Source organism: Lepidothrix coronata, unplaced genomic scaffold (genome assembly GCF_001604755.1).
Source record: "Lepidothrix coronata isolate B3197 unplaced genomic scaffold, Lepidothrix_coronata-1.0 Scaffold52, whole genome shotgun sequence".
NCBI lineage: Eukaryota > Metazoa > Chordata > Aves > Passeriformes > Pipridae > Lepidothrix > Lepidothrix coronata.
The window spans coordinates 4,453,828-4,468,206 of NW_016690232.1; the positions used below are offsets into that span (position 1 = coordinate 4,453,828).

Consider the following 14,379-nt stretch of genomic DNA (forward strand, 5'->3'; position numbering starts at 1 on the left):
ATTTTTTGTTACCCAACCTTCTCACTTACAAAAACTAAGCTTAATATATATAAAAAAAAGGAGGGGGAGGGGGGAAATACCATCTCCTTTCAGCTTGGTTGTTTCATATGTCTGTGGTTTGGTTTCTGCTTCTCCCACAGATGTTAAACCCTCTCCCCTCACTGTGGTTCCTTCCTATGTAAAAAAAAAACACAACCCAAACTAAAGATGATGTTACAAAATCAAGGCAATTTCAATTCTTTCAAATCATTCTTTCATAATCTTTTAACATTCAGTTAATGGACTCAGCATCTCTCCTTGGTAAAAAACACCAGGAAGTATAACCACAGTGAAAATCATTCCACTTGGGAAGCAAGGAAGAGATCAGGTGCCTTTCCCCCACCTGTGTTCTCACTCTCTGGATTGGAGGCCTTCTCCTGTAAACAGCATTCTGAGAGACAGGAACAGAAGAAAAGAGGCAAAAGGACTCCTTGATGTGTTCCTTGATTTAGGAAAAAAAAATAAATTAAAAAATACTCCAAAGAACTCTCGCTTCAACCACACAAAAAGAGCTTTGAAAAGGAACCAAAAAAAAGAGGGAAACAGAAATCACCAGCTAATTAATTCTGTGTTTCTTTTCACGCTATTGAGCACAAAGCGTTTCCTCAAACTCAATAATCTGGAAATAAGAAAAAGGAGGGGGTTACAAAAATCTACTTTATTCCTTCTCTCTTCGCAAATACATTTGAAACGAATTGTTCCATCACAGAGAAAAGGAGAAGGAGCCCAAGGCTCACACTCTGACAAGCATTTCACAGCCTGACCCCACAGCATCTCCCCCGAGGGCTGCACGATCCAGTTCAGTAAGGCTTCACAGAGTAACAAAGGCACAGAGAGGAGAGAAGCAACACCAAACAAAGAGCTGAGGAAATACAAGGCTTTGCATGCTATTCATTCATTCATTCTTCATTTTTAGTTTATCTTCCATGTAGTTGCTCCTCAAGAGCCAATCTGCCTGATCACTGCTTTCAGCAAGTTTAAATTTATCACATCTTTAAATACAGAGACAACAGAAAAGAATCTGATAAACTACCACCGAGAGAAAAACCACATCATTTAACAGAACAATCTCTGAGACCAAACATAAATCTCTTCAATGAACTGTATCTCCCTGCTAGTTTTCGGATTTCTTTTGTACCAGCAGACAACGGTATCTTTACATGCTTCATTTCAGAGGTTCATTAAAAAAATAAAAAGCCACTAAAATTCCAGCTGATCTCAGCACCATTCCCAAAGACAGTCAAATTCCACGTTGCAAAACCTGGTTGCAGTCTCAATGCAGATTTTCAAATGAGAAATTAAAACTTCAGACACAGGCCATCTTTTAAATCATTTATTTCAGTAGGAAAGACTTTTGAAACCTGTTCTTCAATTCATTTAAACTAGCTTATGCAAACACACAATTTTCACACGCACACACAGAATAAAGTATTAAAAAAGGTGAAGAAAATGGCTAGAGGACAAACTGCACATCCCTCAGCAAGATCATAGTGCAATCCCTCTATCCCTAGAACGCCTCACACCAGCAGGGAACATTAAAAATGGCTTGTGTTTACTGCATGACACCTTGATCCCCCTCCCAGTGATGGTTGGTCCTTACAGGATTATTATAAAACACAGCTATGGTTTCCTGGTGCTTTTCCCACTTCAGTGCAGCAGCATTTGAATGGATACACTCCTGAACACAAGGAGCCAGAAGCGCCAGTAAACAAGGCACCCCAGAACCCTTTATTTCAACATTTAATCCATTTATTAACTGCTTTTCTGCTTTGCAGTTTCAGCTGTGAACAGCTTTGGAATGGTAAGAAATTCCTTCAGGAATCACAGGTGAAGGCCAGAACCTACCCAAACAAAGAGAAATAATACACTAATCAAACACACAAAGGAAAGGGAGTATTTACGGTGCTTTTAGTCACTCCAGAGCAGGACCAGGCTGACAGCCAGAGCCACGCCAGGAGCTGCAGGAACCTGCATTTCATTAATCTCATGCTCCTTCTTTTCCTTACCAACATAACTTCAAGGAAACTCCCCAGCCCAGTTCTGCAACAGACATGGCTGAACTAAGTAATCTGTGTTTTCTCCTTGGACCCAACCCTTCTGTTGTCTTTGAAGATTCTTAGAAAGCATAAGACTAATTTGCAAATAATCCTTCCAACATCTGAATTTACCAAAAAGACTATATTAAAACTGCTGTGTTTTTACAAGGATGTATTCCAGGAAAACAAATATTTAATTGCATAAGAACTAAACATTCTTCCTTTCATTTCCCCTTCCAAAGCTTCTGAAACCTTGCTGCTAAAACAGCCTCTTGCAGTTGTTTCAGTGAAGGGCAGTGCTCTCCACATAGTGCTGGCACTAGAAATACAATATATAAAACTGAGCTTTTGGGATATTAAGACTAAGATTAATCCAAGTCCCCTCTTTCCCCCAAACAGTTTTTTCCTGTGGTATTTACTTCACATTAGCAAGAAGCCTGTAAGGAATAAATCTTCTCATAAGAATGTTCTTCATTGTTTACATTCAAATGGGAGAGAGAAAAGCAAGCTCCTTTCTAACAGCATGAGCTCTTCAGCTCATGTGGTCTAGACCATGACTTGAACTACTCTTTTCAATTTTCCCCCCTACTCAATCTACTCAGAGACACACCAAAATAAAAGTAAATTAATTTTTAAGAGGTCTGAGCTACTTCTGACAAAAGCTGAACAAGCCCAAGCTACCAAATATCTACATTTTTCCTAAAAAGAGGCTATACAAACACAGAAAAAAAAATAATAGTAAGGAAACTCAAGCCAAGCTATTTTACACTGACCAAAACAACTGTCTGCTGCAGAAATGCAATGACTGCCAGGAATGTCACTCCTTGGTCCACTGAGGACACAGCCTGCAAGTCTGCCCTGGTGGGACTCTCAGCACTGAAATAAAGGAATTGGTCTCCAAGTTCATAATAAGGCACTGGCAAAAGTCCTCCTCAAATCCAAGCACTCACCCTCCTGATACATCACATATCAGAATGATGGGTTTTAAAAAAGAGTGGTAACCCCTATGAACAAATTCCACGCCCACTCGTACAGATCCTTTCAGTGACAACTTTCCCAAGCCAAACCACCTCATGCACAAGACACTTTTAGAGAAGAACGAAAGAAAAAGGGTAACATTTAAAAAGAACAGTAAAACTTTCGCAGCTTGTCTTTGTAAGGAGAATAGGCAATTCACTGATGTGATTTAGTACCACTCCTGGGGTCTTGATGCTGCAGCAGGTAGCACACAGAGCTGGCCATGGAAAATACTGGAACTACCAATGCTGGTGAGTTAGAATATCAAAAAAAAGGGACAAACAATAAAGAAAAATGCCACTGACAGAGACAGAAGAAACAATATCCCATGTTTTACCTTATCTTGATTTGGATAAGATCTACTACAGTTATCCAAAACCACAAGATCAACTTGCCTTTTGTCACAAGGGACCTCAACTTCTCACGTGCCTCAGCAGCACAAAAAACCTGCAACTGCTTCTGCTGGGAGGGAAAGGATCTGCTGTTAACATGTGTTATGTCTGATTCTAATAGAGGAGGACTATTGTTGGAAATGTATAAATGCAAATAGAGGAGGCTGATGTTGCAAGATTAGATTAGATGAATTCACTTCCAGTGAGGAACAGATAACTAATAAAACCCTGCTGTGGTTTTTAATGCTTTCTTCTGCTCCCAATATGTTTTCAAATGTGCACACTTCTCTAAATTTTAAAGCTGGGTGCTAAAGCTCATTCATTAAGTATTTATGTGCATTCATTCAGTATTTGTAGTTTTAATGCCTATAACTTGCACCTAAATACTTAATGAATCGTAATAGCTTGAGTAATATTCCTCTGGCATGAAAATGTCTGCAAAAGGAAATACGTGTCTGGGGTGAGCTATGTTTATTCAAGCTATCCGAATTTTTAAAAAATAAATCTCATTTGCTTTCCAAGAACACTGGGACAGAAGTTAGGTCTGAAAATCCCAGCCAAAAGTAGCACAGATGAAATGAGATAAGAGTTAGCAGTAAGTATTCAACCACCAGTGCAATGTTATGTATTTCTAATGCACTGCACCAGTTCCATAAACCAGACATTCCCTGTTTCTTGATCTTTCCCAAAACTTTTAGTTTGGCTAAGAAACTGGTGAGCTGTCAGAGGATTCACATTTACATGCCAAGTCTCACTAGAAGATCTACACTGAATAATTTTTGCTCGAATGCCACCAAAACAAGGAGTTGCAATGGGCATCTTTAGTTTCAAAATCAAAACGTTCGGAAAAAACACAGTGACAAATATTAGCTGAAGTGTTTCAACAGTTATTACAAGATAAAGAATTAGAGCAACACTTTGAAAATAAAAATCAAAGAAAACCTGCCAACTATCTGAAGTAGTCTGGATGACAGTCTTACCTGAATACCATGAGCTCGTTGCTGTCCTTGTTTTCCCAGCACTAGTTTCAGTTATTTAATTTTTTTACCTCCTTTTTTAATTAAAAAAAAAAAAAGGAGCATTACTACGCTCTTTACAGTGTATATGACTTGTCTGTGTCTTTCCAAAGCTGAGCTGAGGCAGCTTTCCCTCAGGGAACAAACCCTCCACCTCTTTCTGAGCACCATTTATCTTAAAATATATAACGTGACAGTGTTTCTGTGTTGCCCTGTAGGACAACAATGGGAAAGCACTGAACTACTCATTGTAACAAGTGCCAAAAATGCTTTTCTGTGTTGTCATTACTCACTCCAGTTATTATGGCCACACACTTTAAGGAACTCCTCCCACAATATTCCATCTCTCCCATGAATCTCCAGTATTGGAGGGTGGAAAACAAGGAAGAGTAGGAGGCCCAAGGACAACGAAAACTGGGAACAGCAACAATTCATTAAAGGATGATTTGCAAACTGTTTTCCCCACCCTCCTCCTACCATAAAACCTAACTCAAAACAGCTGGAAAAATACAAAAAAACCCAGTAATAAATGACATGTCCTGACCTGGCTCTGTCCTTAGCAAAGCTGTGTGCTGTCAGGCTGTGGCTCCCAGTTGCATGTTGCCTTTCACTAACAAAAGAACAGATACAGTTATGCTGCAATGAACCCAGATTAGCTTATTTAAAAATTCAAAATCCACAGGCTACTATCCACAATGCTTAAAAAAAGGAGACACGTTATTAAAAAAACAAACAAACAAACAAAAACCCACTTAGTCATTGAGAAGAAACACACTAAGTAATTCTTAAAACAGAAAAACCCCCAAACTAAAGTTGTGCAAAGTCTACTGAGTAACACTGCTGGCTCTGAAGATGTTGTCTTTACTATACACCTAACGTGGGTAAACCTGGGAGATGTGTGAACTGCAGAGGGATTCAGCACAAGCAACCTCTTCCCAAAGTTCATGACTTCAGGATGAGAACAGGCTATTCATTCCTCATTAAAAAAACAGCAACCAAAAAAATGCAAAGGGTCTCAAATTCTCAGAGTGTTTGTGGTGTAATTCCGACAGAAGCATCTTTCTAGTGTTTTCTTTCTACCAAGAGCCAAATCAGAACAATTCCTGGAAACATAAACCAGCCTGTTACCCTTTACATCACCAAGTGGTTGGGGTTTGTATGTTTTGCTTGGTTTTTTGTTTTGTTTTTACTGTGAGACTGGATTAGCCTTCTTTTTTGCCCGCCAGAAACCAGAAAGTAATCATTTCTATTATGAGATTAATTTGACTCCGGAGGAAAAAAAAAACCCCAAAACAGCCCAAAAGTGAATTTATAGGCTTCTACTCAGATGCAATAAACAAACTATACATTTTCAAAATAACAACTACTAGTAGAAACCTTTATTAGATAGTCAGAGAACTCTCAAACAGACTGGTAGGTAGCTTGTTTCTTTTTAAAAAGGAGAATTCATGGTGGAATCTGCAAGCGTATTTACGGCCACTAAACCACAATGCCAATGGAACAGTTACTAATTTTTCACAAACTTCAAAGTTCTGATATCGGAGTCATATCTTGGGACAACGTTTCCTTGCTTTACAAAGATCATATTTTTTAAGATTAAAGAGAGACCAATCATCCAGGAAACGAGGTGACGTCAAGGAAACCCCAAGAAAGCGAGAATCAAAATCTTAAGCATCAAACACACACATAAAGCACAGCTCCCTTTTTACAATCATAATGTTTTTCTTTGTGAGTAATTCCAGTGACCAAGAATGATTCCTGCCAAGGACAGAATTTTGATGGTCCCACACCTTTTCTCTCCTTAGGTTATATCCTACCTTCTAATAAATTAGTTATTTGCCTGAAGATTAAAAGAGCTTCTGCACGTAAGGTCTGCTTTAGGCCACGTTATCAACACCACACAACGTCAACTATTTCGACCAAGACAGATACTAAAATCAATTATTGCCAAATGAGAACGTGAAAGCTTTGAAATTGTGCCTCTATCTTCTTAAAAATGTCCATCTTAAGTGATATTATGAAACACCACACACTAACAGTGGTCCCTAACTGGTCATTAGCAGACACCCAGAGAAGGAAAGCGTCTCGGTGAGCTGTACCCGGGTGTCGGTGTTTTGTCAGTCAACAAATGGGAAGAAAATACTCAGTGCTGACCCAACAGTGCTTTGAGTTTTGTCTCTTACACACCCCCCTTGACCGCCCAAACCACGTGTTTTTAACCAGGAATGAGGTCCCGACGTACCAAAGCAGTATTTGGCGTGTAAGTGCCGCTGTCGGGCGCCCGGCTCCTGTGCAGGACCAAGGTTTGCAAACTCACTGCTGTCTCAAACTTTATACTTGTAGGTCTGAGAGAAATAACACTGCTCCAGGCTAAGACTGCCTGGGACAAGCTCCCATCCAGAACTCCTGGTATAGTCTAAACAACATCTCTAGGACATGTAGTACCTCTCTTACCCGGTTCATACATAGCTTTAGATACAGCTCTTAAATACCAGTTTACCTGTTTTCTTAAGAATGCCTAAAAAGGTGAGTTATTTTCAAAATTAGTATAAAGTTAAAAGAAACTCAAACTAGCTACAATCTATTTAACTCAAGCACAGCACCGCCAGAAGTTTCACACACACTATTTGGTGTTTCATGTTGTTTTTCCTTTCACTCTTTAAGGCAGTGGTTTCCACAGGTCAGTTCAGAGAACATAACGAAGCACGGTCCATGGCAATTCATGTTGCAACTCCATTTTTCACCTGGGGGACTCTGCTCCCCAGCCATTAGTGGTTTTGTTCAGGGCTCCAGAGTTCAGAGATCGAGTGGACAGGCTCTGTTCTGGCACAGATACAGCTGGCACGTTTTTCATCAGGACCTCCTTCTCAGGTATGAGATGGTTCAAATTGTTCTTATTTTTTTTTGTTTTGAATTAGCCTGTTATTCAAAGGTCATCAAGTTGGCAGGAACCTGAAAGCAAAAATGGAAATGATAGAAGAATTTACTTCAAGTAGTAGCTACTTACATTCAGCTCTTACACACACTAGACACCTGTTCAAATGCACATTGTTCTGTCTCCAAAAAAGGGGAGGAGGAATGCAACTATCAAAACATACCTAGAACTGTAGAAAAAACAGGTATAACTAAAATATTAAATTGTTTCAGGGGTTATAATTTTATTATATGGCCATAGAACTTTTAACTTTCATGACATTTAAGATTTGTCAGCAAAAGAACCTTCACATGACAAATCTCAGCACTGAACTACACAAGCCCCAGCTAGAGAATTCTTGGCACACAGAGCAGTGATTGATGTAGGCCCTCTAGTATTTTTAAGATTAATTTAATAAAAACGAGGCATCAACACTTGCCTGAGCTTTTCCCAGAGGAAACCTGAATTGCCTGCTGCAGATATCACTCCCTTTCATGAAGATTAAAGCTAGTTTGCAATACATTAGTTTATATTTCCATTTTTCTCCCCATCAGGAATTTACCTGACAGCAGCATCTCTTGTTTACTCAGCTTATTAAAGAGCCAGCACATTCCTGATGACACTCAATAAATACCCAGTTTGGTCAGATTTGAAACAAGCATTTCTTGCTTTGCATCTGATCCTGATGGGTCCCTTCCAACTCAGCATATTCTATGATTCCATGATTTATCATTTACCTGTAGAATGCTCAACTGGGCTAAAGTTTCACCATTAAAATCAAAAATAGTATCTATTAAAATAGTTCTCAGTATTACTCAGCTGGGTAGGTGTTTATATTCTATTGAAAACACCTTTAAACATCCAATTTTTTTCTAAGGCAGTCACACTGTTAACAGTATTAGACAGTACTGTTAAATCTTATTGAATAAAACTTGTCTTCAGGGGGCAGTTTTCAGGCTTGCCTGGAAGTCACCACTTGTCTGTAACTCTTTGCTACTATTTGCCACTATCCCCACATTCTCCAGCCACAGGAACACAATTTCCTCTCCTTTGCACTGTCTCAAATACCTCCACAGGAGCTTCTGCAACCCTCCTTACTCCTTAAGATCTGTCTCAGAAGCAGAACTGAACAAGAAAGCACAGAAGGATGTGGAAAGGTCTTTTTGTTTCCCCTTGAAATTCAGTGGTATTTCTGCTCTGGAAACTCCATAAACAAATGTGCAAAGGAAAAGGGAGAGTTCAGGGAGGCAAAATAACTTAAAAAGGATTTTGCTGATAAAAAAGATCAATAAGAATTTATACAGGAACAGCATTTAATAGGGGTTGGAGCAGTCTATCTTCCTTTTTGACTCATGGAAAATACTACCTTTGCTATCAAAGACTGCAAAATGTACCGAGGACTAGACTACTGTTTATACATTTTAGGAATACATAACAACCAACAGAAAATATGCACGTCCACCACCTGAAAAAAACAGCAATACAGGAGAGTTACCTGGAATTGATATTGAATGCTACAGTTTACAGCTTTTATGTAACTGTACAAACAGCCCTTTTCAAATGGGCAGTACAAAAACACTGCCACTTGGACAGGTATTTTAGAGCATTCCTTGCATTTCCCCAATTGCTTTAAATGAGCCTCAAGATAGCCCCAAATCCTTCTTCATTACCCCAGAGTTTGCAAAGGGACAAAGACAAAGGCAAAGGCAAATCAACCAGCATGTGAAATGGAGGCAGAGGCTGCTCAGGGTACACTGCTCCTCACACAAAGCCCTCAGTGACAGCTTGGGCAGCTCGAAGATCCGTCACTTCTGAGCTCTTAAAAGCTCATTCCACTGCAGCATCTTGCTCTCACCTGTTGTCTGTTGCTTTGGCAGGCAGCACTCAGGTGTTTGAACCAGAGCATTGCATTCATTCTGTTCCCAGCTTGAAATTTATATGAATTTCCTAAGTGAGAAAGGGAAAAAAAATCTGATGAGGAAACACAAACAATGCTATGCACTTAAATCCTACCCATATTCAAATACCTCTAACTTAAGACATTATGAAAAGATTTAATAACAGAAGGTTCATATAACTTTACACTTTGTCTGGAATAGGTGCAATTGTTTGAGCTAGTGAAGAGAGGCTGCAGCTTCCTGCCTTCCTTTCCAACATTCTAGATTTCAACTAATGCCAGTATCAACTAGGAAAGAACAAAACATTCCTTAGAACTGCACAAAAATGTTTGAGATCATTGCCCACTATTGCAATTTGTTTATAATACCATAATTTTTTAATGAAGTGCAAGATATCACTGAAATGCTCTCTGGAAAGCTACACTTGAAAATGTTTGAATGTTGTTCCTGAACCTACTGATACATTTCAGACTCGTGTTTTCAGTGCCTGGTGTTACACAGTGCTTGCTTAGGTTCAGCAAGGCCATGTGTTACAAAAACTTTTCAGATTGCTGTTGCAGAGTTTAAACTGACAAGCATTCAGTATTTACACCTCATATCAGTGGTGCTAAAATGGATGTTTGGAAATAAAACACACTAAGACTTGAAGCAGACAAAGCAATAAATAATTTTAAGCTCCTTTCTCAGAACTTCTAATAATGCTCTTTCTGCACAGTTTGAAGTGCTACGGAAAAGTAACATTTTCTTCCAAGTTTAAGCTGAAAGCAGGGTGCTGTGTTGGAGTGATGGAAATCCACAAAACAGCCAAGATCTCTTAGGGTTTTTTTCCTGGTAATAGCACTACATTTGAACAGATGGTTTGATTTTTGTTTTTCATGTGAGAGGAGAAGGGACTGGTCAAGCAGGTAGTATTAGCTGAATCTCTTTTTTTTATTGTTAGTTCCATTTTCACACATGTGAAAATGCCTCAGTGTTCTAAATATAGTTTGAAAGAATGCAGAGGAATACTTCCAATAAAAATCACAAATGGAGTTGTTAAGGGTTTGGAGGGTTCTCAGAACTTAATGAAGACTCTAAGGATTCTCCACAGATTCTTGTTCCCATAGCACTCTAAAGGCAAAGATGACATCTTGGAGAGCAGCTGAAATTGGAAGGATGTAACAGGATGTTACCTTTCACTTGCTCATCTACTTGCTTATAAACGACCTCAGCAATGCAAATGCTTATTCTGGGGATCAGTGCACTCTTACCCTTCTCAGAATCAGTCAATAAGAAGAGATCAGGATGCTCAGGGTCATCTGCCATCATCACCATCCAGCCCACCACTGACACGTTCTTGCTGGGCGTGGATTTGAACTGGAAATACAGCCAGAGATGTAAAACTGAATTAAACCAAGAGGCTTCAGCCAGTTCCTCTCAGTGACACTGTCAAAGACTGAGTAACTTCAAATGAAGTACGGCACTTCATACAGTTAATTAACAAAATTCATACGAAATTAGTGAAAACAGAACTTATCACAATTAATGATATTCAAAAGAAATTAAAAGAAATATCACAACCTGCAAAAACTTGTCAGACCTCTAAACTGCACTGCACCGAGACAATTCCTCGCCACATTACTGCACATTTGAATGTACAATATAGTTCAAAAGAAGGGTATTAATAAATGCAAAGCTAATCCCTCCACTGTTAACAAACAGAAGAATTGAACTTGTCTGTGCCATAACTATTCAAAATTAACACATTATAATAAATCTGTAATTACACATAACATGAGTTCTGGGGACAAGATAACACAACTGTGTAATTAAATATTATGATATGATGAAGAAAATTGATCAAATGAAGATGCAGATTCAATAAACCAGTGCCCAGAACATCACATGCTCATTTACCAACAAGATGTTCAAAATGCTGGGGCTCCCCTGTTCAAAGTGTTACTCACACACTGACAGATAACAGTCCCTGTCTCTGCTACACTAGTCCCTCTCTTGACAGCTCCTTGATGCCACTGTTTTTCATTCACTCGGTCAGTATTACTTTCTACGTCTCAGGCTTTCTGAGTTCCAAGCTCTTCTCACCCATTAAATCCAACTTATCTCCAAACCACAAGCTTCCTTCTCCCACGTCTCCTTGTTCATCTATTAGTACCTCCTCTCCTTAGAGGCTCAGGCAGTCCCACCCACTCCCCAACCCTAATTCATTCTGTTCTCTCATGACTTCAGCTGCCAGGTCTCCTCTTCCTGCATTGATGGGTCCAACAGAGGCTTTTCCCATCAATCCCAGCACTCCCACCCTCTGCAGTGCTTTACCTCACTCCTTTGCACAGCAGATCCAACTCTGCTATATCCTTGTCCTTATCAGACGTTTTTCCACCTGCCTTGTGGATTCCCATTCCAACCTCTTTATTATCACAGTAATTTGGATCTCTCTTTAATTATATTATTAGAAATCATAAAACATTCTTGAGACTGTTTTAGCTTTAAGTCATTAAAACTAACCTGTAGTTCTAAAATATTTTTATTCTTCATTCTAATGCCACATGGCTGATGCACAGCATTAAGCATCAGGTTACTTTTTTTCATTTTAGAAATATTGCTTTAATATTACTAAAATAGAGCTCTGGTTCAACCAAAGAAAGTATTACTGCTAATAAGTTTGAGGGTGTCATGAGCAAAGTAAGAGACTGTAAGAATGTTCTCTGCATGAGAATACAATTACTTTATAAATAAAGTTCCATTGCAAGTCTAATGTCAGTTATTCTAATCTGTGCTATAGATTAACTGAAGACCTGGAATGTTGTAGAATCATCACAGAATCCCAGAATGGTGTGGGTTGGAAGGAACCTTGAAGATCATCCAGTTCCACCCCCTAACATGGGCAGGGACATCTTCCACTATCCCAGGTTTCTCCAAGCCCTGTCCAGCCTGGCCTTGAGCACTTCCAGGGATGGGGCAGCCACAGCTTCTCTGGGCAACCTGTGCCAGGGCCTCCCCACCCACAGGGAAGAATTCCTTCCTAATATCCAATCTAGACCTGCCCTCTGTCAGTTTGAAGCCACTGTCCAGATAAGTTTATCTGTCTGGGACTTGCCCAACCAGGTACATTTTAAACCTCAGTTTAAAATCCATCGTGACTTGAAGTGAGCAAATGTCAGACTGCTATTTGAAACAAAAAGCATTTTAACCAAGTTCAAAATAGTTTAAGAGTCCAGTCTCTCTACATATGTACACTAAAGTTAAATAACTCACTGTCTTTGGGGGGTGGACACATGTGGTAATGTCTCAGAAGAGGAGGAAGTAAATTATAAAGCTCTATCAGACAACATTTCATTACTGTGAGGGCTGGATAACAACTCCTTTCCAAACAGAAACTACAATTTCTTTGAGGAGTCAGTAAGTAATGTCAGTCTGTAATGAAAAACTGTATATTCAGAACTTGCTATGGGCCTACTGATGACATTGCCTCAAAAAAAAAAAGAAAAGATGACAAAGCCTACACTTTAAAGGGACCTGCAAATTACAAACTTCCAAGTAGTCCTAAAGCATTAGTAGGTAGGTCCTTTTCAGAGATGCAAATCTGAGTCACAAAGCAGTTTTAATAGGTTACAGATCAACAATGAACCTTTTGAATGGCACTCTTTTCTAGAGTTTCATGAAAACAGCACATCTCCTATCTTAGTTACACATCCCAACAGGTATCCAATACGTGGCATTGCCATGCAATGCAAACTGCTGGAGCCTCTGGCTTTTTAATTTCATTCAAAACAATTAGTTAATTATGGTACTTCTCCAAAAAGCAAAAAGCTCCACACGAGGAAAGTGTTTCCTGCCAGCATCAGTCCATCATCGCCTGAAACACGTCAGCTTTCCATCCCTGGATCAGCATTCCATGTTTACACAGTCCCCCAGGGCAGCTCATTCTCCACTGATGCACAGAGCCTTGCTAACAGCAAGCCTGCTTTGTTAACATGAAGGGAATGAAAGCTTCATTGTAATTTAATGTTCCTGGTTCTTATTTGCTTTTTTGTAATATAGGCCACTGGAATGATGCTTATTATACACATGGAAAACTGCACAGCTCTGGCACCAGGCTTCACATGACCGAGTTTTGTTGCTGTTGTTCTGAGCTCAAAGGCATTTAGACATAAATCTTTGAATCAAAACCTCCGAATTAATCTGTGAACAGACTTTTCATTCCAACCTTTTAGCACCTACAAATCTCCTCCTCCACATCTCCTGTTGAGATTTTACAGCTTTCTAACATTCAGATCATTTTCTCAGTGGCTGAACATCCTTCTTAGAATAACAGCATTCTTCCTCAGGGTATTTCTGTGAAAGTGCCTGAGCTACAACTACCACATTTTCTAGACTGCTAATAAATGGATCTAATTCTGATTATAACACGCAATGGAAGGCTTGGAACAAACAAGGGTTCGTGCTCAAGTGTGTGAAGCCTCCAAAAGTCTCTGTTTCCTTTCCAAGTACCTACAAACATGGAAAAATCTCTCATGCACGCTATGTCATCACAGAAATTGGCAAGATTCTCCAGTCTAATCACTTTAAACAGTTATTTTACGGGTGTATTCACATGTTTCAGGGTGAATGCTCATTTTAATACTAAGTTCAAGTGGCTGTCCTCACACTGTCCTTTTCTAAAGGTGCATCAGTGCTACAGTTCTGCCACAGAGGCTTTTTTGTGGGTACCATTTCAGCATATGAGATAAAACCTTAAGCACTGTACACACATTCCTGTCAGACTGTGCTGTGCCACATCTCTGTGCTCATTATAAACATGCTCATTATACACAATTCTCCATTACTGCAGTAATAACTGAGAGCTGTTCACTTTTTAAAATCAAGGCTTGTTACATGTAGCAGCCTTTCTTAGGAGATACAGCACAAGAAAGTTTGTCACAGGCAGGTATTACAGCACCTCTTCCTCTCAACCAGATTCACATCTGGAACACACACAATACTGGATGCACTCCTTGGTCTTTGACCACAGGCATGAGAAGAAGAGCTGGCTTGCCCGTGTCCTAAAGGGAGGGGATTTCTTGCCCTTTC

The 14,379-nt window shown here is 39.5% G+C and overlaps 1 protein-coding gene across 8 annotated transcripts in view; it reads right to left on the reverse strand.

The window, feature by feature from the left end:
• Nucleotides 1-1,358: 1,358 nt before the first annotated feature.
• The window catches only part of RALGPS2 (Ral GEF with PH domain and SH3 binding motif 2), a 106,476-nt gene continuing 93,455 nt past the window's right edge, over nt 1,359-14,379 (reverse strand). For all 8 annotated transcript variants that reach the window (XM_017815848.1, XM_017815844.1, XM_017815845.1 and 5 more), the window contains 3 exons: nt 10,563-10,668; nt 9,270-9,361; nt 1,359-7,452 (listed from right to left, as the gene is read on the reverse strand). In XM_017815848.1, coding sequence (XP_017671337.1) covers nt 7,423-7,452; nt 9,270-9,361; nt 10,563-10,668 — 228 coding nt within the window. In that variant the 3' untranslated portion in view covers nt 1,359-7,422. The remainder of the gene's footprint in view (nt 7,453-9,269; nt 9,362-10,562; nt 10,669-14,379) is intronic.